This window comes from Osmerus eperlanus, chromosome 17 (genome assembly GCF_963692335.1).
Source record: "Osmerus eperlanus chromosome 17, fOsmEpe2.1, whole genome shotgun sequence".
In the NCBI taxonomy this organism is placed as follows: Eukaryota; Metazoa; Chordata; class Actinopteri; order Osmeriformes; family Osmeridae; genus Osmerus; species Osmerus eperlanus.
Window position 1 is genome coordinate 12,689,097 of NC_085034.1, and position 24,866 is coordinate 12,713,962.

The 24,866-nt window shown below is 40.2% G+C and overlaps 1 protein-coding gene across 1 annotated transcript in view; it reads left to right on the forward strand.

The window, feature by feature from the left end:
* pwp1 (PWP1 homolog, endonuclein) overlaps positions 1 to 24,866 on the forward strand; it is a 93,783-nt gene that overhangs the window by 45,429 nt on the left and 23,488 nt on the right. Inside the window, exons 7-10 of the mRNA XM_062482874.1 lie at positions 9,922 to 10,052; positions 10,231 to 10,298; positions 21,534 to 21,630; positions 22,503 to 22,564. Of these exons, the coding sequence (XP_062338858.1) occupies positions 9,922 to 10,052; positions 10,231 to 10,298; positions 21,534 to 21,630; positions 22,503 to 22,564 (358 nt within the window). The remainder of the gene's footprint in view (positions 1 to 9,921; positions 10,053 to 10,230; positions 10,299 to 21,533; positions 21,631 to 22,502; positions 22,565 to 24,866) is intronic.

A 24,866-nucleotide genomic window follows, 5' to 3' on the forward strand; every position in this document is an offset into this window, starting at 1 on the left:
TTTACAGCGGCTAGTTTAGTTTGTTGGTAATAGTACCTCTAAAAGCTAGCTACTATTAAGATAATAATAGAAGTCGACCTAACAATACTAGTAAATAGAAACCATAATTTTTTAATCCAGTTTTGCTAATGTAATCTCACATCTAATAGCTAGCTAGTGTAGGGCTTCAGAGAGAGTACAAGAGCAACACAGTACGTTGAAACAGACAAAAGTATGTTTGTTGACCTTCAAGGTATTCAGCTGAGAATGGGGCATACCATGCAGTTTTTTTTCTTGGATTTTGGGCTGTGGAAATGGGAAAATTGACTCTCCCCTCTAAACTCCTGGGGTACTTGCGATCGGATTTTTATGTTCCGTATGGCATTTTGCACCTTAACGACCAAGAAGTGACCATTAGCTAAGGTAGGATTGGTCAAAGCCGTTTTGGGGCGTGGCTTTCGCGATAGGTCAATTGAAAATGGCATGGACAAAAATGATGGGACCCACAACCGAATATTTAGTTGCATAACCTTAAGAGGCAACAACTGCAAACCAATGTTTTCTGTAGCTTTCAATGAGGCTTCTTCGCTTGTTAACAGGTAGTTTGGCCAACTCCTCCTGAGCAAACTGCTCCAGTTGTCTCAAATTGAATGGGTGCTTTCTCCAGACCGCAAGTTGTATCTCTTTCCATAGATATTCGATAGGATTCAGAGAAGGACTCAGAAGACCATTTCAGAACAGTCTAATGTTTTGTTCTTTGGGTTTTGTTCTCTAATCTCTAAATCTCTAATTCTCTAATCTCGATACATTTTTTAACAACTGGCGCGAGACAATAAATTGAAGATGGCAGCAAAGTAGAGCTACGAGCTCAAACGAAAGCAACTTTTTTATGGAACGAAGATGCACTGTGTCGTCTGTCGTATGTTCCCGTCTAAAGCGGACAAAAGTAGATCTTTTTACACAGGCACCGACAATTTTCGAAAACAATCCCTGACCAGCCATGCTAGCAGACAGCACATGGTTTGCGTGACAGCTAAGCGGATGGTTGACAATCCATCTTCCAGGCCGTTGACCATGCTGGTCAGGAATTTAAATGTAGATGCCCATCGTGTTATTGCACAACTTATAACAACGGCATATCACGTAATTAAGACGGGCCAGCCGTTCGCCTCGTTCCCCCAGGCTATTGAACTGCAGCAGAAGAATGGTGTCGACTTGGGTACTTAGTATCATACTGATGAAATGCTATGGAAGCTTTTATATATTAGCATTGAGGGACCAGAGGTTTGTTTCTGCCAGACAGAGTTGTGCAGAGATGGCTGTCAGCAGGGAAGAGAGCACGTCATGTTTGAGGTTAAAAGTCAATTGTTTTGCTGACATTTACCTTTTTATTTTTTATCACTAGAAATGTGATTTATTTATTTATATCCAGGATGTGTTTAATAAATGGTTAAACATGTTAACAGAATAACACAACTTATAAGTCTTTGGTTTTGTTGTAACAATGATAAATTACAACTTTTGGAGGGGGGGCCATTAAAAATTGTCTTGGGGCCAGTAAATGTTGAGCCCTGTATGATGTTCTTTTCTTTGAAAGATTCATTTTTTCATTTGTGAACATAAAGCTTTTTTGACTCATCTGTCCAAAGGACATTCTCCCAGAAGGATTGTGGCTTGTCAATATGCATTTTTGTAAATTCCAGTCTGGCTTTTTCATGTTTCATGTGAAACTGTCAGTTCGGTGGCTTTTTCAAAACCTACCGTATGTCCATTTCCACCTTTTTAGGCTCTGGTCTGTACCTTGGTCACACCCCAAAATTTGCTGCGCACTGCTCTGTGTACTTCTACAGAATTACAAAGAAGAATGTTTTTCTAGCATATTGAAAATGGACTATGGTGGTAAATGAAGTGTTCCAGGCTGCACAGGGAATGCTGACACTTTTCAGAGTCTTCCTAAAGAACCAAACACTCGATGGGCTGTGATGTTTGTCGATGAGAAGATCCCTGTGCAGTTCGACCCTCAATTACACATTTGCTGGAACCATTTCACCAAGGACAGTTTTGAATGAAAACCTTGGACAATTTAAAGAAGGATTTGCTAAGCCGCTGTTGCTGAAAAGAGGTGCTGTTCCAACCGTATCCCTTTCCAGCCGGACCATTCAAATTTGGGTCTAAAAAGACCCATAAGACCCGCCTTAATATCTTTGCCGTCCAATCACCGATTTTATTTCTGACAACTTAGATACTCATGACAATTTAAGCTCAAAGCACATATCATTGGTTAAGGGGTTACTGCCAGTCAAAAATAAAAGTATCGTCAGCAACGGCAGCCATTGTTTTCCGAAGCGGAGCCAGAGCGGATACCATGGGAGATTGCCTACAGTGCTAAATTTACAGCTTCGAATTGAAATCGGAGACAATATTATGAGTAAAGACAAGTTTGTGTTGTCAATATTGTCAATTAAAAGTCTAAACTTTTTACTTACGAAGAATTTGTTTGTGGAAGTGACGCGAGTTTTTTCAGGAAAGAATTGCCTGCAGGACAGGCAGTTATGACGGTAGTAGCACTGTTTAGCCTCGATTTGAGCAGATTTCTAACAAACTTAGAAAAACAACATTAACTAGCTAGATTATATACACTGTAAGCTAAATGTACATGCCTTGTTTGGCCAATTCGGTCGATTGTGGAAGAAACTCCAACGTTTTGTAGTTATCGAGAGGCGTATCCAGCCATAGCGCTAGCTACTTTTGGGGCAGAGAAATTTTGGTTTCCCCCATGTTTCCACTAGTCACTAGAATGGTCATAACTTTTAATCAAAATATGATATTTCTAATCTGTCTTCTGTTCTACATTGCCCACATATTTGTGTATATTCCACTTGCTCAAAGTTTTCCTCCATCTTGTAATTAAAGTGGTTAAAAATGAAGTTGTCTGATGAGGTATGGTGGATGGAGAAGTTTTTGTAAAAAATGGCTGCCTGAAATCACCTTGATAAAATATGATTTGCCTCAAGTAATCATATATTTATTCACATCATAAAAATCCCCTAGTTCTCTTCTTCAATATGGTATCAACAGTTAAGGTGTATAATTTAATATGAAAATTCATAACATTTGAATATTAATATGAATATAATATTTCAACAGCATATGGAATGTTGGCTTAGGCCGGATAGGGTCATCACAAACGCAAGTTGTAAATATGATTTAGCCGATAACAGTTAGCAATGCTAACGTCTCCTGTATCTAGCATAGGTAGGATGCTAAATACATTTCTAAACACATCAACATACCAACAAATGACTCTAGCTAGACTAGCTGTAGTCGGCATTAGAAGGGAAGCTTCCGAAAAAATAGCCAGAAAACAAATAGCAGTCTAGCCTATTGCTAATGCCTGTCAAGATTATCTATTTGAAATAACTCGAGAAAGGCAGGTGCTAGATACAGGATACGTTAGCATTGCTAATAACTGTTACCGACAAAATCATACTACAGCTTGCGGTTGTGATGAACATAAGGTCGGAACGCACCTCTTTTCAGCAACAGCAACAAATCCTGCTTTACATTGTCCCAGGTTTTCTAAACCGTCCTTGGTAAAATGGTTCACGCAAATGTGTCGAGGGTCAAACTGCACAGGGATCTTCTACGCTACGGTATAAACAAACATCATGCCCGTCTAGTCAATGTTAGCTCGACTCTAGCTCATCTGTTTTTTATTAACGCTGATTTGCAAGGAATGCAAGAACAGCTAGATAGCAAAAACACTGTAAAGTAGTTTAGCTTGCTAACGCAAGAGCAGAGGTAGAATGTGTGATGATTTAGCCTAGTTTATTGGCAATGGGGCTAACGTTATTTCATGTTCCTGACTGTTTCATTCAAATAAATAAAACGTGTTGTCATGTAAATCTACAATTCAAGATGCATGTTTGTCCAGATCTATTTTTCAGCAAGATAGCTAGAGCTAACTGAAGCCGAGTTGAATCACGATATTGTTTGCTAAGCTGTAGTGCTAACGTTACCCACCTAAGGCGATCCTGTTTGCTTCTACAACAGAAGTGGAAACAGCTAACGTAATCATCTGTTGAAAACAGTGTTGTGTAGACACAATAGATTTATTTGTACGTTGTTTGCATGTTTCAGTGAGTGTTGGTAGTGTTGCGTCTTTGCTCCTTAGCTTCATTCGTTGTAAACCAACCAATAAGCGCGCAGCTCATGTATATATTCATGAGCATACCATAAAAGGAGAAAACCTAGCGTTTTTTCCCGGGAAAATTTCACTGGATGTATAAGGGGGGGTATAGAACAGCATCTGGGCCATTTTCAGCCCAACCAATGTTACATACCCTATTCGGAGACCTTAAGGAACAGTGTGAAATACCCAAAAAACCCAGTCAATCACCCCTTTAAATAAGATGAATGGCTGATTACAAGATTAAGATGTGTGATACTTATTAAAGAAACACATTTGTTTGGAAAATCACTATTATCCAATTATTTATATTATTTAAAGCAGTGTTTCTCAACCTTGGTCCTCGGGACCCACTGTCCTGCATGTTTTAGATGTTTCCCTGCTCCAACACACTTGATTCTAATGATTGGGTTGTTATGAAGCTCAGCAGAAGCCTGATAACGAACATTTATGTGAATCAGGTGTGTTGGAGCCTGTCCCGTGTTAGATACCTGTCAGCGCAAACAGGTAGCTTAGCAAGAGAAGCAAACCCTGATCTATGCGGCATTTGTGGACTAGCAACATCAGTATGTTGCCATTCAAAACAAAACTAGCTTAAATAACACAGTTAGCACAGTAAATGCAAGGAAGTAAATGCTATTGGCTAAATGCACACAAGAGTGTTAACTGTTACTGGGAAGAAATAGGCGAGAGGGCCTGTTCCATAAAGGCAGCTCAAAAAAGATGGACTTAAGTCCCAAACCTGACTTGAATTAACCTAACAAGTCTGTCGGGGCTAAAACAGTTCCATAAAGGCCAGTTCTAGTTCATGCAATCCGACTAATTCAGGTCAAATTCAATAATTGCAGGTGCACCCTATTCTTAAGCAACCCGAGAGGTAAAACATGTATCATATCGATCCACCACGGCAGAACGCAATGTTCACGGCCATGTGACTTCTTCCCAAGAGTGTTCTCTTTACGCTGCATAATATGACAGCTCCCTCATCCACCACTACATCAAAATGACACTCCTAACTATTATGTAGCTATGATAATTATACTAGGATCATTGAGATTGAGATGTATGTAGCATCAGCCTAGGGGTGGGTGTAGTGGCAAATTCAAATTGTGTATCAAATCCACTTCTGTCAGCAGTAGGCACAGTTAGTCTTGACTCGTTCTTTGTTCTTTATTTTCATTCTCAACCAAACATTTCCCCGAGCTTCTCTCAGACGGGATCCCACAATGAAAACGATTTCCAATTGTTCTTAGTACTCACTCGTTACAAACTTCACGTTATCTTTACGGTCAAAAAAACATTTCGCTCTGCCGTTACTGCTAACCCACACGCTTTACCTTAGAAAACCACACCCTTTTATCTGTGTAGAAGGAAACCACACCCCCTCATTGTAGCCTGAACGTAAAACCACAGTAACTTAAACATTTAGAAAACACAAAACTCAAGATGTCCTTTCATCGGCTTTGGCTCCTACAGTGGGCGTTATGAACCAAAATTCATATCACGATATTTTGCGGTTTCCAGGCAATAATGGTATAATATCACAATATACTGTACAATTTTTGTTTCTCACTTTTATTAGCCCTTCAGAGTAAAAAATGACAAAATTATGCATTTAAACATACAGAAACAGAATGGAAGGCAATCCAAATTTCTTTAGTTATGTTTTTTCCTGTGTGAACATGAAACATAAACAAAGGTATAAGAGTTAAATAAATATGCAGTTAAATTAAATCAAATATTTCAAGTTTACTGGATGTAAGTAAATGTAAAACAAAAACACTTTCAGGCCAAACAAAAACACTTTTCAGGCCAAACAAAAACACTTTTTTCAGGCCAAACATAACTAGTGCATTCCTTTTTCAGCATAACACGTGTCATTATGAATTCAACTAACAACTTGCTGCCTCCCTCTTTACAAGTTTTGTGCCAGGAACACCAGCATATTGACATTTTCCGGTTTCAGAGATGCCCTATGGCATGTAACCCCATTGCCGCCAGTGCTAAATGCTCTCTCAGAGGGGGAACTTGTGGCTGTGATGCATAAATATTTATTTGCAAGATGACTCACTTGTGGAAAGTTGGATGCGTGACCTCGCCACCACTCCAAAGGATCAGCCTCACTATCTGCTTCCATCATCAGAGTGTGATGCTCGGTGACCTGCCTTTGGGTTAAGGCAGGTGCGGGTGCACTATTGGTTTTCTTAAAGAAGCTCCCAAGGCTCTTTTTGGACTTTTTTGCCGATTGTGGAGCAGTGGCAGCTTCTCTCTCTCTCTCATCCCCTTCCACAGCAGTGTTCCCTACCAGAAGGGCTTCCGCCTCAGAGGCAGCTCTCACCTTCACCTCCACCAGCTTCTCAGTGGTCATGTAGGTATTCTTGAACCTTGGGTCAAGAAAGGTAGCCATGTTAAGCAGCTCATCTGTTTCAGGGTTGGTGTATTTGTCAAATAGGTAATCAACTACCCTCATCTTGATGTCTTGGGTCAGTTGGACGTCACCCTCATTTGATTTCAGAACCTCCGTCTTGAACAAATGGAGGACTGGTTTCAGATACGACACACTCACGTATGTTTCTCCTGACAAGGCGTCTGTAAAATCCTGGAGGGGTTTAAGTGCTGCCGTGATACATTCAAAGACATCAATGTCTTGATAAGTGGGTGCAAGGTGCCGTGTTTTCTTGTCTGCTGAAAGGACATGTGTGATGGCCTTTTCCTGCTCCAGGACTCTTTCCATCATCTGCAGTCGAGATCCCCACCTTGTCGGGGATTCCGTGATGAGTTAGTGGAGGGGCAGGTTCAGTTTATCCTGCCCCTTCTCACTTCTGCTTCTTCCAACTATAGGAAAATGTGCTGACCACTTTCTTGCACACTCCTGTCGCCCGGGAAACCCGAGGTTCGTTTTGGACACAAAAATAATTTTGAAAGAATTTACATATGATCAAAATTATTCAATAAACATGATTACAAATGGAATCCATCTATGGAATACATAAAACTGTGGTGATTAAGAGAGCTATGTTTTAGAAATTAGAAACTAATGTATCAATTACAAACTACACATTTTATAGAAAAAGCTGAACCACAGAAGGGTATTCAGTGGTATAACTGATCCAAAGCAGGGGCACTCTTGAGGGATTTTTTTAAAAAGGCCTTTATTGTAGGGGCTAAAAACATGGTAAACGCCAAAGCGTTCCTGCTACTGATTTCCTACAAATATTACAGATTTGCATAACAGTATTCGTCTGAAGACACTTGCTTTGCAGCTTCCAGTTGTCGTCAATATGATGAATAGTAAGGCTTATGTAAGGCTCTGTGGTCCGGCTTGACCATAAGTCTGCAGTGGTGGAGAAGAATACAGCTTCGTGATCTCGTGGGCAACTCTGTTCTTGCATTCTATGTAGAGATTTGTCAGACATTTCTTGGTGAAGTATTTACGGCTCGGGATCTCGTATCTTGGGTCTAGGGTTCGAATCAGCTTTCAGAAACCATCTTTCTCCACTGTTTGAATGGGTAGCATGTCCTTTGATATATGCTATGTAATTGCACTGGTTATGTCATTCCACTTCTTGCAGTTTTCTTCCTCTGGAGTTGCGCGTGCTTGTTTGTTGACTTTCGTGTGATGTAAAAAAAATAAAATAAAAAAGAACACAAATTAGAAAAAAAAAGATACATTTGAACTAGCCCACTAGGCCGTATCACTTGACTTACGCTATATTTTATACCAAACAGAAACACTTTAATTAATACAATTATTAATATATCGTGATATCCATGATATGGCAAAATCCATATCATGGCACAACGCCATACCGGTATTCGCATTCTTACCGGTGTACCGCCCACCCCTACATCAGCCTAAACATTTGACATCACAAACTACCATATAGCCATAAGTTTAGCGTTGGCCATGTAGGTTTGTATCATTGTTCATCATTGTTTAATGCATTAAATGTTTTATTTAAGTTGATTACATATTGAACTGATGGTGGTATATAAAACGCATCATGCCAGAAAGTCTGTGGTGAATCATTGTTTTCTCGTTGGGTCAGTGTTACAGGAACGTCTGGTTAAGCACCAACATGCGCTAAGCCTGACAGTTAGCCTGCCCCGGACCAGGCTAGTTTCACAACATAAATTTCCATGGTAACTGAGTTTGAACTAAATTGAACGTTAGTTTGCTAGCTAGTGATGGCTATCTACATTTACTCTGAGTTAAATAACCCTTACCTTTATAATTGTTGATGTAGCTCGAAACGTACAATGAACCCCTTTTCCCTCTTTCAGCAACATAGAATCCCATATACAATCATGCCATTTTGGGAAGATCACCCAAACTTCTAATAAAAAAAAATTGCATTTTGTGTGAGAGAACTAACGTAACTGTTAGCTACCGGAAATTGTTGCCTGGCTTATGCAATATGCGGAAGTAATGTGTGCATATAGTGAATTCCCTGCGCAACACAGAGCTTCTCGCGAGGAGCGAGAGGTGAATTTAGCAGATGTGGATCAAGTGTACTCATCGACAGGCAGGTGTTGATAACAAGGGCAACATTGCGCAAACCTACGTCGCAAATTAATTGAACTTTTTTGTGAGGGGGGGGTGGGTGGGCATTCCTGAGGCCCCGCGCCTGAGGTCACTGCCTGTTTTGTCATTCTGATTGGCTGATATCGAATAAGCATCCAGTCTGGTTTATATTCATCACCCAAAATGTCGCCCATCAAGTAGGCCTTGCCCAGAATTTCCAAACAGGCCTCTAATTTTTGTAATACTTGGACCGTGCTCTGACATGTTTTGCCTGGATAACTGGATCTATCAGAAAATTTGTTTAGGATGCTCCTGTGGGTTTATACTTTTTGACTGGGGACAATGACGTGATAATTGTCAGACGACAATAGAATGCTGATAATGTCTGGCTACGCATTTATAGATTAACTGCAGTGTGACCTGCAATGTGTGTAACATCCCTTATAATAAATACAATTTTACTGAAAGATTGAAGGGCTAGACGACAATTGTTCTTATGAAATAATCCCTGACTATCATCATGGAAATTAATGACGAAGGCAAGATAATTTTCCGACTTTGACTTTGGGTCTATGCAAGACGCGCCATCTAGCGATAATTACGTATAACTAACAGCATCTCTGTCTGAAGATCTGTGTTAAGTCTGTAAGTAAGGAAAATCGGCTTGGTGCTCATTGTGTTAAAAAGGTGGATTTTTGTCAGATAAACACCCATATTTTACTTTTTAATTGTTTACTTTACATTAAAAAATCTAAGTCTGTAAGTATTTGTCATCTACAGTAGGCACAAATAATCCATCAAAGTTTTTTGGAAGAAATGCATGGACAGACTGCCAAGCAGTCTTTTTTAGTGATCCATTAGAAAGAAATGCATGGACAGAAAGCCAAGCAGTCTTTTTTAGTGCATACTTTGTCAATCATTATGTAGATATTATGATATTCTGGATGGATTTTTCAACACTGGGTGCATGGGCATGCATTGTGGATCTGAATGGTAGCTCATAGATCAGATTACTATCCTAAAGATTTAAAAGTGACTGCCAAAACTTTATCAGATAACATAATCATGGGGTGTTAGATTCTGTAAAATACTATAAACATCAACCGTAGAATAACATTACTGTCATAGATTCTTTGATTATTTTGAATAAATGAATAAATAGCCTTGTTCTTTGTTCATTGTTCTTTTTGTGTCTGCTGGTCTTATGGTACCCTGTGGGTTTGTATAGGTAACTATGCTGCTGTTGGGAACATGACACCCCAAATAGATGTATGGGATCTAGATGTAGTGGACTGCCTAGAGCCTGCCTTTAGTCTTGGAAACAAAAAGGCTGCAAAGAAGAAAAAGAAAAACAAAAAGGTATTTTGTGACAATTAACACTGAACACTGAGTTTGCCACTGTCATCTTCTATGGAACAAAATCAGAAGAGGTCAATTTCACGCTAACATCCTAGATTATTGACAACATTTGAGGATCATCATGAGTAAAACATTCTTGACACTATAATAGAACACTCTTTTATGCTGTCTATTTTAGTCTGCAGCAGAGCCAGTTGAGGGCCATGCAGATGCAGTACTTGACATATCCTGGAACAAACTGGTCAGGTGAGTCACTGCCTTCATTTTTATTGAATCGTCTCTAGGCTGTTGAAACCCCAAGGACATTTAATGCACTTTCTTCAGGTTTTGCCATTTCAAAGAATAAGGTTTATAATAAAAAATAAAATACTCCTGTTTGTCAGTAGTTTGTTTACTTCGTTTTATTTATTAGAAAACTAAATTAATTTTGTACACTGGAGCAATGTTAGATCTTGGTGGCTAGTCAATTTATAATTTTATAATTAAATATATTTTCTAAACATGTTTTTTAAATGTGCATATTTGGCTACCCTTTGTAGCAAGTCCTTCCCAAAGAATATGGACTGTAGCACCCAATTATAATAAACTAGGCTGCCCAATCATATAGATCAGTGGTTCTCAAACCTGTCCTCAAGTACCACCTGTATGCATGTTTTAGATGTTTCCCTGCTCCAACACACCTGATTCAAATAAATGGGTCGTTATCTAGCTCTGTAGAAGCCTGCTAACGACCATTCATTTGAATCAGGTGTGTTGGAACAGGGAAACATCTAAAACATGAAGGACAGGTGGTACTTGAGGACAGGTTTGAGAACCACTGATATAGATAATTTGTAAACCGCAAAAAGCTGTAGTTTTGTTATGGAGCCATAGTGGGGACTTTCCTCCTAATTGCCCCACCTGCGGAGGATCATGATCCTTTGTCGTGGGAGCTCCACACTAAGCGTAAGAAGTCTGCAAACCCTTCGTACTGTCCATGGGTGACCATGTGGAGTACTCATGGGACGCACCACTCACTATTCACACTCCGGTGAATATGCTGCCCCTGTTCACCAGAAATAAGGAGTATGGCTTATGATCACTCAGGGCATCTCCCATTGGATGCCGGGGTCAAGCGCCTGGGCCTCTACTAAGAAGGGTGTCAGTAGCGCTCTTGGTCAACTTGGAGAGCACAATGTGCACTGGTCATTTCAGCTGAAAGAGCAGCGGCACACTCATTTATAGTTTATAGCTACAGACATACCACCTGCGGCTTTAACTCGTCCCTTGCCCACAAAGACCGTTTTTGACATGTGGTTCACTGGTAAATAATGTAGTTCGATGTCTTTACTGAAAATGGAATAAATTGTGTTTGATAAGGCTTAACACTCAAAGCGGCGAGCCATTCTTCCCTACTTATAGCGCCATTGGGGTCGAATTGTCCCATGAGTTTAATGCATGTTTCCTAATAATACCAGGGAGAGTGTCTCAAGTGCCCAGATGTCCGTGGTTTTCAATATTTCTGAACTAAGTGTAATGATATTTATAGTCCACAAATGTGGACATTTGCCTATAGCTGTGTGCATTAATTAAATAATTACTATTTCACAGAACTTGTATCATGCAGTTTGTGTTCAATTGTATTAGGAAGGTTACTGAATTGACTGAATATTTCACAGCCCCACCTAGAATAAGTTTCACCAGACGCCACTGGATACATTTGACAGCTGTCTGTGATGCATCTGTTTTCAATCGTTAAAATAAATATTCTTCACAAATAAATGTTTCTTTAACATTAGATTTACATGTATTCATTTAGCAGACGCTTTATCCAAAGCGACTTCCAAGAGAGAGCTTTACAAAAGAGCATTGGTCACTGATTATAAACAACGAGATGGCCCCAAAACATTGCGAGTAGCCAAACATGAAGCATACATTGTGAAAAGCAAATAAGTGCCAATGGGAAGAACCATAAGAGTTAAACAAGTTACAAATTAAACAACATGAACCTCAAAAGTGCAAGAGTGTACCTTTAGAAAAAGCAAGCAACAATAATATAATATAATTCACAGCGAGTACTTGCTATATGTTTCTCTGGATTATTAGCGCATGGCATATTGCCTGATTCTATGTTACCTGTACTATTAGTGCCAGTTATTAAGGACAAAACCTGTAAGGTATCAAGCATAGAAAACTACAGGCCAATCGCTCTAGCAAGTATACTGTCTAAAGTGCTAGAACAAATTCTATTTGATAGGCTACAACAACATATAAAAAACACTGACAATCAATTTGGTTTTAAAAAGAAACATAGCACAGATTTGTGTATATATGCACTGAAATAACTTGTTTTTAAGTATAAAAGCCATGGTTCAACAATGTTTTTATGTTTCCTTGATGCATCCAAAGCTTTTGACTGTGTTAATCATGGTAAACTGTTTATGAAATTACAAGAGCGAGGGGTCCCCCCATACCTAATACGTATCTTGCATTATTGGTACTCCCATCAAACTATGCAAGTCAGATGGGGGAAGACAACATCGGCTCCTTTCCAAGTTACCAATGGGGTTACACAAGGTGGAATATTGTCACCTGTTTTTTTAAATTTGTATATGGATTATCTTTCTAGGACATTAGAAATGTGTACGACTGGCTGTATGGTGGGGGATAAGTGTATTAATCATCTGATGTATGCAGATGTAGGGCTGTCACGATAACTACTTTTTGTTGTGCGATATATTGCACCTAAATTAATTGCGATACACAACAAACAATATTATTGTAATTTTCAGACCATTTTATGCCACTGATTACATAATGACAGGGCTGGGGTATGTATCTGGTCTGTAAACACTTTGACTGCAGAGTCCAGTCAGCAGTTATGAAGTGTATGGCCAAGCTCATATAAGGCATCATATTTGAGCTTGACCACATATCTGTAGTGGCAGAGTAAAAGGAGATGCCTTTTATCTCCTTCAGAATGTCGTCTTTTACTTTATTGTACAAGGATGGAATGGCAGTTTGGAGGAGGTGTACGTTTTCTTTGGCAAAAGTTTGTTTGTCAAAAGTTTGCAGCATATTTGTAAATGCTGGTTTTTCGACCGTGTTTAATGGCTGCATCTCTTTGGCTATATATCCGTGAGTGTGAGCCATTTCGCGCTGTCACGTTGATATTTACAATGTCGGGAAAAGGCATTTGTAACAGATAACTGTATGGAAGACCCCTTTCCAGCTCCAGCTGCAGTTGTTGTTCCCAGGTTGAAAAACTGGGTGGGATGGTTATGTTTTAGGTGAGGTTTTAGGTTAGTTGTGTTGCCTCTTTTCGTTGCCACTGTTTTTAAACAAAGTCGACATACCGGCTCGTTCACTTTAATTGGCTCTCATCTCATTCGGCTTAAAGCCAAAATGTTCCCACACCGGAGCTGAAGATTGCGGCTTTGAAACCAAGTCCATTTGGACTTGTTCTTCCTAACTAGCTGTAGATGTCACGAAACAGAACACTTTATAACACAGTGGGTTCACGCCTTCTCTTCACCTGTCGGTGTCTGTTCTGTGTGTGTGTGTGTGTGGAGACGCTAGCCCCGCCTACGCTTTTGACACAGACAGCAGACAAGATGACAGAGGCAGCGGGGTTCGACTAAAATGTTGGTGACATTCGTTTTTATGTAAAAATTAATATAATCATTAGTTTTTTAATATAAAAATTATCAGTTGCAATATATCGCGGCACCAAAAATGATTGCACTCATTTCCATATATCGTGCGATAAGTCAATATATTGACTATCGCGTCAGACCTATACAGATGACTTAGTTATTATGTCTCCATATAGTGCTGGCCTACACCAACTGCTTAGAGTCTGCTCAAACTATGGACTACAGTATGACATCCAATTCAATATTAAAAAGAGTGTTGTAATGATTGCCAGAACTAAAGAGGACAGGAAGCTATGCTTTCCCTCTTTTTACTTGTCAGGGCAAGAGCTGAAAGTTGTTGCTAAAGCAAAATACCTGGGCCACATCATCAGGGATGATTTTTGTGATGATGAAGACATACAGCGCCAATGCTGTAAATTATATGGACAAGCAAATATGCTGGCACGCACATTTCATGTGTAATGACGAAGTTAAAACATCTCATTTTAGAGCATCCTGTATTCCACTGTATACAGCTCACCTATGGTGTAACTACAGTAAAGCAAAGATACATAAGATAAAAGTGGTATACAATGATGCACTTAGAATTCTGTTGAAGTGTCCAAGATGGACCAGTGCTAGCCATTTGTTTGTGACAAATAAGGTTCCCACCTTCCATGCTGTGTTGAGGAATTTTATGTACAGATTTATGTGCCGATTAACAGAGTCAAAGAATACAATTTTAACCGCCTTAACCAACCTGCACTTAGTGATACCAGATATACCTCCCAACATGGAACATGCATCTATACTTGTTTTAATTATAGTGCATATGTATGAGCTATATGTATGTTTGTATGTATGTATGTTTTGTACGTTCAAATTTCAAATCAAATCAAATGTATTTGTATAGCCCTTTTTACACGCAAGCATGTCACAGAGGGCTTCACATACGCCCATAGAACTGCCCCTCAACCAACCTAAACCCTCAAGGAAGACAAGGAAAAACTCCCAAAAAAACTCAACAGGAGAAAAAATGGAAGAAACCTTGGGAGGAGCAATTCAGAGAGGGATCCCCTCCTCCAGAGACGGTTGGTGAGAGAGAGGAGCAGAACACAGGCTAAACATAGTCATACAATGTTGATGGGTTTTGAAACACCAAAATCCATTGTTCAACTTTATAGATGTAGGACAGGACCGAGAGACTCGCGACCAGGTCCAGCGTTGGCCGACCGACGACCAGGCAGGTGCTGACAACTCAAACCCCCCACACAAGGGATGTGTGTGGGGGGGGGGACAGAGAGAGGAGAGCAGGGATTAGAGAATGCCAGGAGCCAACAGTTACAGTCATAATAGAATGAGATCCCCACCGGTCAAGTGTGGACTGGTGCAGCAATTTAACAGAGCAAAAAAGGGGAATTTGATGCAACCCCACACACCAAGACAGCGACAGCCCCCCTCGTTTGGAACATGAAATCTGTTCCAGGGGAAGAGAACTCTAAAATAAGTTATACTTATAGAATAAGGATGGAAACAACCCGTCCCCCGTTGCCTCCAACTAGTAAGATACTTACCTTTAACAGTCGTAGAATTGACTAAACAATAACGTTTTTAACCTAATTTTAAATGTCGAAACAGTATCAGACTCCTTAATTGAGACAGGTAATTTGTTCCAGAGAAGAGGTGCTCTATATGAGAACGCCCTACCTCTGGAACCACCAGATAGCCGGCATCTTGAGATCTAAGTGTCCTTGCGGGGCAATAGGGTGCAAGGAGACCGGAGAGGTACAGTGGTGCCTATCCATGCAGAGATTTGTAGGTTAGTAGTAGAACTTTGAAGTCAGCTCTGGCTTGGATAGGGAGCCAGTGTAGAGAGACAAGAGTAGATGTTATGTGATCAAACTTTCTTGTTCTGGTCAATAGTCTAGCAGCAGCATTTTGCACCTGCTGTAAAATTTTTAGGTGGGTAATTGGGAGGCCAGAGAACAACACATTGCAATAGTCCAATCGGGACGAAACAAATGCATGTATTAGTTTTTCGGCATCACGTTCCCTTTATGTAATATGTGGTAGTCAGTATGTATTTATGTTTGTGTGTACCCCTCTTGTAATATGTTATGTGTACTTTTCTATCTGGACCTTGAGTCTGCAAAATAAAGTTAATATATAAGGTTTAATGCATGTTAAAGCGCAACTCCGTTTAAGTGAAATTGGGTAATAACCCGCGCTGCTAAGAAGGTGTGCCCCGACTGCGTGATATGACGAGATGCTAGTGACGCGCTAAGGTCTCAAAGTCTCCTGCATCTCCTCTGCCCGATTAGCAAGCTATTTTTACTAATGTTTTGTTAATGATTGAATGTTAATGCAAGCTAGCTAAAAACAATGTTAGTTAGCTTGGCTAAACTGGTTATAGCAACAGAAATCAACAAATCAGATCAATTTAACTTTATTCAGAAAGGGGGGGGTGGCTGGAACATAAAAAATTTAGGGTACAGTAAAAGTAAAATGGAACGCGTCTTTCTGCCTTGAAGCTGCGTGCGCATCCTCATTGTTTGTAAACACAAGACCCCATCAATATGTAAAGATAACATCCAAGCTAACAATTTTGCCAAATCTGACGCCAGCTTTGTATACCATATGTACTGTGTAATGGTTGTTTGAGTTAAACAACTTGCAAAATGAATTAAATGTCTGTTAAATGTCAAATCCAACTATAAATGTATAAAAGAGAGTTCCAATCAAATCAGAATTGTTTTTAAACCTAGAGGTTTAAAAGGCTACCTTTGCCTCAACTGACATGCACCAACTCAGAGCACTGAGTTTCAACAGCCATTTACACATTTATGGCCCTATCTTGCACCCAGCGCAATTGACTTTGTACACCGACGCATGTATCATTCCTATTTTGCACTCAACGCAAAGCGGACCTTTCCCTCCACAGACGCACGTCGGTAAATTAGGGAATGAACTTGCGCACCCGGGGGCGGTTCAGTGAAAAGAGGAGGCGTGTTCCGGCGCAAACGTTCCCTGGTGCTATTTTGCAGTTTCAGAAAAAAATTCTGCCACAGACCAGGAAAAACCTAGTCTAAAGTCAGTGGCGCGTTATTCAGATGCTATTTTAAGGGCACTGCTGCGCACTGCTGGCGAGGCCAGGGTCTTCTTCCTGCGAAGCTGCGTTACATTGTTTTGATTTATTGTATGGGTCTGTTACATTTCTTTCATGTCAATGTTTAAAAAGATTTTCATGAGAATTCTCTATGTATGTGAACTTGCTTTGTAACAATTGTGGCAAGTTCCTCCAACGCCTGTTTAACCGAAGCTAATTTGGGTGGGTTTCTTCTCCCATCCCCATACAATGTCACTTCTCTATCTTTTATGGCCCTGACGAGAACGTCGGCCTCCTCGGCTGTGAACCGCTCATGGAGTGCGCCTGGCAAATCCACCATTATAATAGCAATCCGCCATGGTACAAGTGCGCCTGCTCCTAAAAGGAATGTGAGATGACGCTCTGATTGGTTAATTGCGCGTTGCGCCCAAACCACACCTATGAGTAATGAATCTACTTCAGACCAACCCATTTTAGATTTGCGTCAGGCGCAAGAGTCATTTATCCCCCCAGTATAATAGCAACAGCGCCGGAGTCCCTCCCACAAAGTTACTTGCATTTTGTGTTTGATACTTGCGTTTCAGATCGTTAAAATAGGGCCCTTAGTCTCTATTTTTTACTCTACTCTGAACGCATGACTATGTTTAACTTAATGTCTGCACCTTTCTGTCACCAACTGTCTCTGGAGTGGGGGGTGGGGGCTTCATATCCAACAAATTACACCCCTGAACTTTTAAAACAGATGTAATGCAGGGTTCCCGCGGGGTCTTAAAAAGTCTTAAAAAGTCTAAAATTCGGAATTTGAAATTTAAGGCCTTAAAATGTCTTAAAAACGGCCATATTTCCATCCGAGGTCTTAAATTTCATTTAGTCAGGTCTAAAAAAGGTTTTACCCTCGTTCATTTCCAGAACCGCTGGCCAGTTATTACAAAGTAGCAAAAAAGTATTGAGTCGCAGCCTACATAGCGGAGCTCTACAAATGAAACCAGCAGAACGCTGCCCTCAGAACGTTGGTTCGGTGTGTTGTAGTTCTTTCTGGGGGATATTGGTGTTGGTATGTACACGGTGATAAAACTACAAATCCTGTTATAAATGCAATACCTGCCCGCGAAATACGTCTGCGCTTCCTCAGAGTTTGTTAAAGTTCGGCTACGTGTGGAAAATGGGAAAGTGTACTTTCAACGAGACATGGCTAGATCACAGCGATTTCCGCTGTTGGTTACAAGCGGTATACCCAGCTCCAGGTACAAGGCTCGCTGCAAACTTTGCCTAAAAAATATTCAAAAATTACTAATGTGATTGTTTTATCTGTAAATTACATTTATGCTTTTTCAATGACTGAATTCATTGAAATAAAATGTTTTTTTTTTTCAGAATTTCTTTGATTTGAATATTTTTGGGGGTAATGCGTCGTGTAGGTCTTAAATTTAAATCTTTATGGTCTTAAAATGTCTTAAAAAGGTCTTAAATTTGACTTGCTGAAACCTGCAAGAACCCTGTGTAATGGCCTACTACAACTGTAAATATCCTATGGCTTCTTCTCCAATTGGGCCTCGATATGCCATCTAATATTTTCTGCCCATTCTGCACAGCACCTTTTGCCCAGTTCCTCTATTCTGCCCTACTACATGTGTTTTCCAACACCAGTTACAATCCACCCTGGGTTATAGCCCTTCACCATTGCATGGTGTCATTCATTCTTTTCAGATCACACCCATTAAGTCAAAGAGAATAATAACTGGTCCAACTCCATGTCCAAGCCCATGGTATCTGTGGAGGAATACAGTCATCACACTTGTAAAACCCTCCCCACACAAGTCCAATGACTTTATAACTTTTGTGTAGGCCCAGCAGTTTGCAGACATGCAACACAGATGAGACTCAGGAGAGTGAATTAGAGATAATGGTAGTGGGAGGGTGTTGCTGGGTCAGATGGCTGAGCGGTTAGGGAGTCGGGCTATTAATCAGAAGGTTGTTGGTTCGATTCCCGGCCGTGCAAAATTACGTTGTGTCCTTGGGCAAGGCACTTCACCCTACTTGCCTCGGGGAGAATGTCCCTGTACTTAGTCGCTCTGGATAAGAGTGACTGACTAAATGTTGCACTTTTCTGCTTCTCTTTTTCGCCACTCCTATGAAACATTTCTGGAGCGCCACTGCTTTTTCCTGTTAGTGCTTGCAATGCTGAGAAGAAACAATATGACAACAATAGTGTTTAATGTAACTGGCCTTTGTAACAGTACAACTGGCCCCAGCTTGGCCCTCATGGTCTAGAACATCCCCTAGTTGCAAATCAAGACGAGAGCCTTTTCATAAGGCCCAGTGGCGGACTCATGCTGTCTGAGGCCGTCATATGTCAGCACTCATGGAATGCCTCTTGTCCGATGAAAGTAGACCTACTTGGTTGTATGTGGACAAAGCCGCCCTCTTAAGTCTCTTATTTCCATAGCTATTGTGGTCTCAAACTAGCATAACTACAAACAGTTGTGTTTAAAATAATGGCAGTATTTTTTGTTATGTGAGTAAAACTCAAAATCCTTGTGTACAAAATCGAATTCTTATTTCCATTCGTTGGGAACACTGCACATTATATTTTACATTAAAACATGACAAAAAAAATTATCAATATTTAATTATGTTACAGAAAATGACGGAAATAAATATATTGGGCTGTATCAATTGCAGTATCTGCATTGTTCATTACAAACTTACAAAAAGTAAAGATTTAGCATTCCTGTGAATCAATAAACTAATATTTGTAGTTATATAACCACGGTTTTTGAGAACTGCTTCACATCTGTGCTGCATGGAGTCGACCAACGTCTGGCACCTGTAAATGGGTATTCCAGCCCAGGATGATTTGACAACCTTCCACAGTTCCTCTGCTTTTCTTGGTTTTGCCTCAGAAACAGCATGTTTACATTTACATTTATTCATTTAGCAGACGCTTTTATCCAAAGCGACTTCCAAGAGAGAGCTTTACAAAGTGCATAGGTCACTGATCATAACAACGAGATAGCCACAAAACATTGCGAGTAGCCAAAACATGAAGCACACATTGTGAACAACCAAAATAAGTGCCAAAGGGAAGAACCATAAGAGCGTGTAGTTAAACAAGTTACAATTAAACAACATGAGCTGCAATAAGTGCAAGTGTACCTGTGGAAAAAAAGCAAGCAACAATAATAAAACAATATCAGAGCGAGTACAAAAATTTAAGTCAGTTACCACTAACCACAAGAGCAACAAGTCTCTAAGCAAGAGTCATTGTGATCCTTGAGGAAACTAACATCGGGTCAAGCGAACCATTCCTAAGTACCGTTGTACTCCCGGAACAAGTGCGTCTTGAGCCTTTTCTTGAAGGTGGAGAGACAGTCAGTGTCTCTGATGGAAGTGGGGAGTTGATTCCACCACTGGGGGGCCAGACAGGAGAAGAGCTTGTGTTGGGACCGGGCGGTCTTGAGCGGTGGGACCACCAGGCGGTTGTCTGAAGAAGACCGTAGGTGACGGGTGGGGGTGTAGGGCTGCAGGAGAGACTTGATGTAGATGGGTGCAGTCCCGTTCACTGCTCGGAAGGTCAATACCAGGGTCTTGAATCTGATACGGGCCATGATAGGTAGCCAGTGGAGAGAGATGAGGAGCGGGGTAACATGGGAGCGTCTGGGTAGATTGTAGACCAGGCGGGCCGCTGCGTTCTGAATCCTCTGAAGAGGGCGGGTTGCACATGCTGTTGATGTCAGCCCACAAGTTTTCTATTGGATTAAGGTCCGGGGATTGGGCTGGCCACTCCATAACATTTATTTTGTTGGTCCGGAACCAAGATGTGCTGAAGAGGATACAATTTGCCAATGTGGACTGGCCTAAAGAGAAATGGAGAAACATTTTGTTGACTGATGAGAGTAAGATTGTTCTTTTCGGGTCCAAGGGCCGCAGACAGTTTGTCAGACGACCCCCCAACACTGAATTCAAGCCAACTCTGAAGACCGTGAAGCATGGTGGTGCAAGCATCATGATATTGGGCTGTTTCTCTTACTATGGTGTCGGGCCTATTTATCGCATACCAGGGATCATGGGTCAATTTGCTTATATCAAAATACTTGAAGAAGTCATGCTGCCTTTTGCTGAAGAGGAAATGCCCTTAAAATGGGTGTTTCAACAAGACAACGATCCCCAACACACCAGTAAGCGAGCAGCATCTTGGTTCCGGATCAACAAAATAAATGTTATGGAGTGGCCATCCCAATCCCCGGATTGGGATGGCCTACTTCCACAACCTTTCAATTTTCAATAAAGTTTTAAACAAAACTCAAATAAATTGCTCCTCTTGGAAAATAGCATCCACGCTAATATTAATAACTTTTTCTAAATTGTGTGCCTGTTTGTGCACATTCTGAAGATTTTTTGCACTGTGAATTTGCACTGTCAGTTTTGTTTTTGAATAAAGGGTTGGAAATTAATGCTTTACATTTTTTTTTTTATCCCATTCATCGATTAATCGTAAAAAGAATCAACAGATTAATCGATTATTAAAATAATCGGTAGTTGCAGCCCTAATAAAATGTTTGATCAAGTTAAGTGCAAATGCAAGTGCAAACAGTTTCAAGTGTTAATAAAATGTTCTGGAAATTGGGTACTACATGGATTTCTAAATTGGGGCAGTACAAGTTTTTATATAGTATAGTATAACAAAAGGGATGTTTTTTACTATAGTCCAGTAAAAATGTAGGTGTTTGTATTAAGCTTCATGCATTCTCTCCCTCTCAGGAATATATTAGCCAGTGGATCGGCTGATGACACAGTCATTCTGTGGGACTTGGTACAATGCAAGCCAGCCACAACTCTACGAAGGCATACTGATAAGGTAGGTGATTCAAGCAAAGCTTTGATGAATAGGGAGATAACATTGAAACCATGTCAATTTGTAGCCCCATTAAGGCTCACAATATCCTCAACCTAGTGTTGTCACAAAAACCGGTACCCTGGTACCAAGTCGGTACTCGGTAAAAAGACGGTACGATACCAAAATTCCTGAAGTACCAGGTTGCAGTCGGACGCTGACAAGCACAGTGTTGCCAAAAAAATCTCACCAGAAGTTGCTAGTGGCTCTCTGAGAAGTTGCTAAAAGTCATTAGAAAGATTTGATTTTTTGTCTCTAGGGAAAGCGAAAAGTCACAAAATCTAGCGACAACGTTGTGAAGTTGGCAACACTGGACAAACAGCTAATGCTGCAGGGGCTCCAATAAAAGTTGTCGACAAGAAAAGTGGAATAGCCACATATGGAAATAGCTTCAGTGTGAGGCAGATGACAAAGAGAACATCGTCGATCAACAATTAGCAAACATCACCGTTCATGGCTCTCAAGTTTTATCAAAAGTTTGGCGTGAGATTAAAATACATGTAATGTATGGCATGACTCTCACAGCAAATTTGTGAGACTTGAGAGCCACTAGCTACTAGAGCCAACCTTTATTTTGCCTTTAGGCCTACATGCATTGTGATGTTATTAATGCTCTGTTGTTGTTCTATGTCATAAGAAGGCTACAGCCTTAGATATTGTAGGTGACTGTTACTGTCAACAAATGAGAGTTGTTCAGTAACCTATATATAAATGTAAACATTTTGTTGCTTTGGTATGGTGTTGAGTACCGTGAAATTTCACTGGTATTGGTACACTACTGAAATATTGGTACCGTGACAACTCTACCTCAACCAGTAAACCAAAATCTCTTTCAGGTTCAGACATTGGTGTTTCACCCTTTTGAGGCGCAGACCTTGATTTCAGGATCATACGATAAGTATGTCTCATTGTGCCAGCCATTTGAATAACAACATGTCACAATTGGTTCTCAAGTTGTTTTCTATAATTGTGTAGAGTAATGTCTCCCAAACTGTTTTGTCTAGCGACAATATTTTGATATAAAAAATGTCCCAAACTATAGTTGAACCATTTTATTGTTTCTATTTTTGTTCCATTTTGAGAAAATAGCCAGGAAGTCAATAATAACAATAATATAAGTCAATTGGAAAATATTGAGTATGTAATTATGTTCACTGTATAAATTATATTTTATATATTATATTCTATTTATAAATATATGGTCCATACGTCAGTGGACTAATTTTCCTAATATTCTGGTTAAAGTTTCTGCAGTGGTACAAATGGACTGAATGAACCTTCTGGTTCTCGAACAAGTAGTTCTGGGTAGTACAAGTTCCTGTAACTTGCGGTGCAAAAGCAGCTCATGAAGGTTTTCTTCATCATTCTGTTACTTGGGGATTCAATCAGCAGATTTTCTCAGCTTTGTTTCAGATGCAATCCACTACAGATAAGAGAGTAAGAAATAATTGTCAGTAATGTCCCTAAAGCAGCATTCCTTGTTATTAAAACTATACAATATAGACACAGGTGCCATGCCCATTGTGGATGCTAGTATCGGAGTTCCATTCTTGTTGGCTTTTAATAAACCTCATTCACGCTCTTAACTCAGCGTACACATACTCCAAGTGGATTTAACTAATTAAAATCAGCTGTTCTGGAACCGAAAAGTCAGAGTTTCCCATTTTAGGGTAAATCAACTCAGAGTTCAAGGTTAGGTTCACAGTTTGTTAAACCCGCTTTCTGGAATACCCCCCTGAACTTCAATGCCATAGCCTAAACTTTATGTCAATCTGTTCATGTCTCCTCTACAGGGCTGTGAAAACAGCTAACATTTTCCAATTGGGACTTTAGAGATATGATTTTTGCTGTTTTAAAGCTACATTTTCAGCGTTGACAAACTGCCCTTCGCTCTATCTAGCTAGTTAGCTTGCCACAAGCATGTCTGTCCCGGCTGCACTAATCTGATTCTGATTGTGTAGCAGCACGGCTAACCAGAAGAACGAAGGGGTGCCCACTTCAATTTAAAGAGTTGTAGAACTACGCGCAGTAGCGGTTAGAACCGAAACTGTACTGTTGCTAGTGGTACGTGCCAGCGCCTCCACTGGCACGTGACAGTGGCTAGTGGCTACTGTTCTGTTGATAGTGGTACGCAAGTGTCTCGTGGCAGTTGCATTGGGTGTCTTGCAGCTTTTTTGTTTACTGTTGTGTAGCTGCCGCGCGACCATTGTAGAATAGGAGGACAGGCTATAAACTTTTATTTTTTAAATATAAGTTAAACTGTTTGTGCTAACAGACTCCAAACCATACTTTTGACGTCTCACTACAAGCTCACCATACAAAGTAGACGATTTAGACATTATGTTGCATATAGTGTAATGGTGTGACTGTAATGTAAAGCAGACTTGTACACACGTAATGACTTAGTAACAAAGTATTTTACTCAGAGGAACTGAATTTAAGCATGCACATGAGCCACCGTCGTAGACTCTCCTACGTCTCTAATGCACATGCATCATTGTGTTGTTATCAGCGCCTCCTAGTGACGTGGTGTATATATATTAATTGTAATAACTGAAGTCAACATAACCACAATCTCATTTCAATCTCATTCATAAAAAACAAAACAAACATAATACTTCATTATTTTCATATGAAGAACCATGTAAACAAGAGAGGGTATAATTTCTGGGGAAATTGTAGGGTGTGCTTCCTTGCGTCGGTTGCAGATGGGTCAGTTTATTATGAAACAAGCTGAACCCCCTTTGAAACAAGCTATTCTAACAACGTTGTCACCGTCAGTATTTTTCAGATGGAATCGCGATTCAAACAGTATCATCTGCTAACTGAAAATATGCTCCCAAACACGTAAATAAGCTTGATATTTATTTAGGGGGAAATGGCTAATTCAAAAGAAGTTTGCTGGAAGCAATCATTATCAGTAAAAAGCCGAAAGCAACTTTTAGGTCTCAGTCTAGAGCCCTGCGTGGAGAAGCTGAATTGTGCTACGAGCAAGCTAGCTTAGCTGCTGTTGCTAGCCAAACTTCACTTAGGTGATTGTTTGAATGCGCCGGAAATGAAAAACTTTTCTTTTGACATAAAGTGAAGGATGTGTAATTTGAAGACAGCGACGCACCACACAAGCTTGAGTTTAAATACAGTATTTAATTTGACATTACTTACTGTACATGCAAGTCTTGAATTGCCTAAATATATGATGC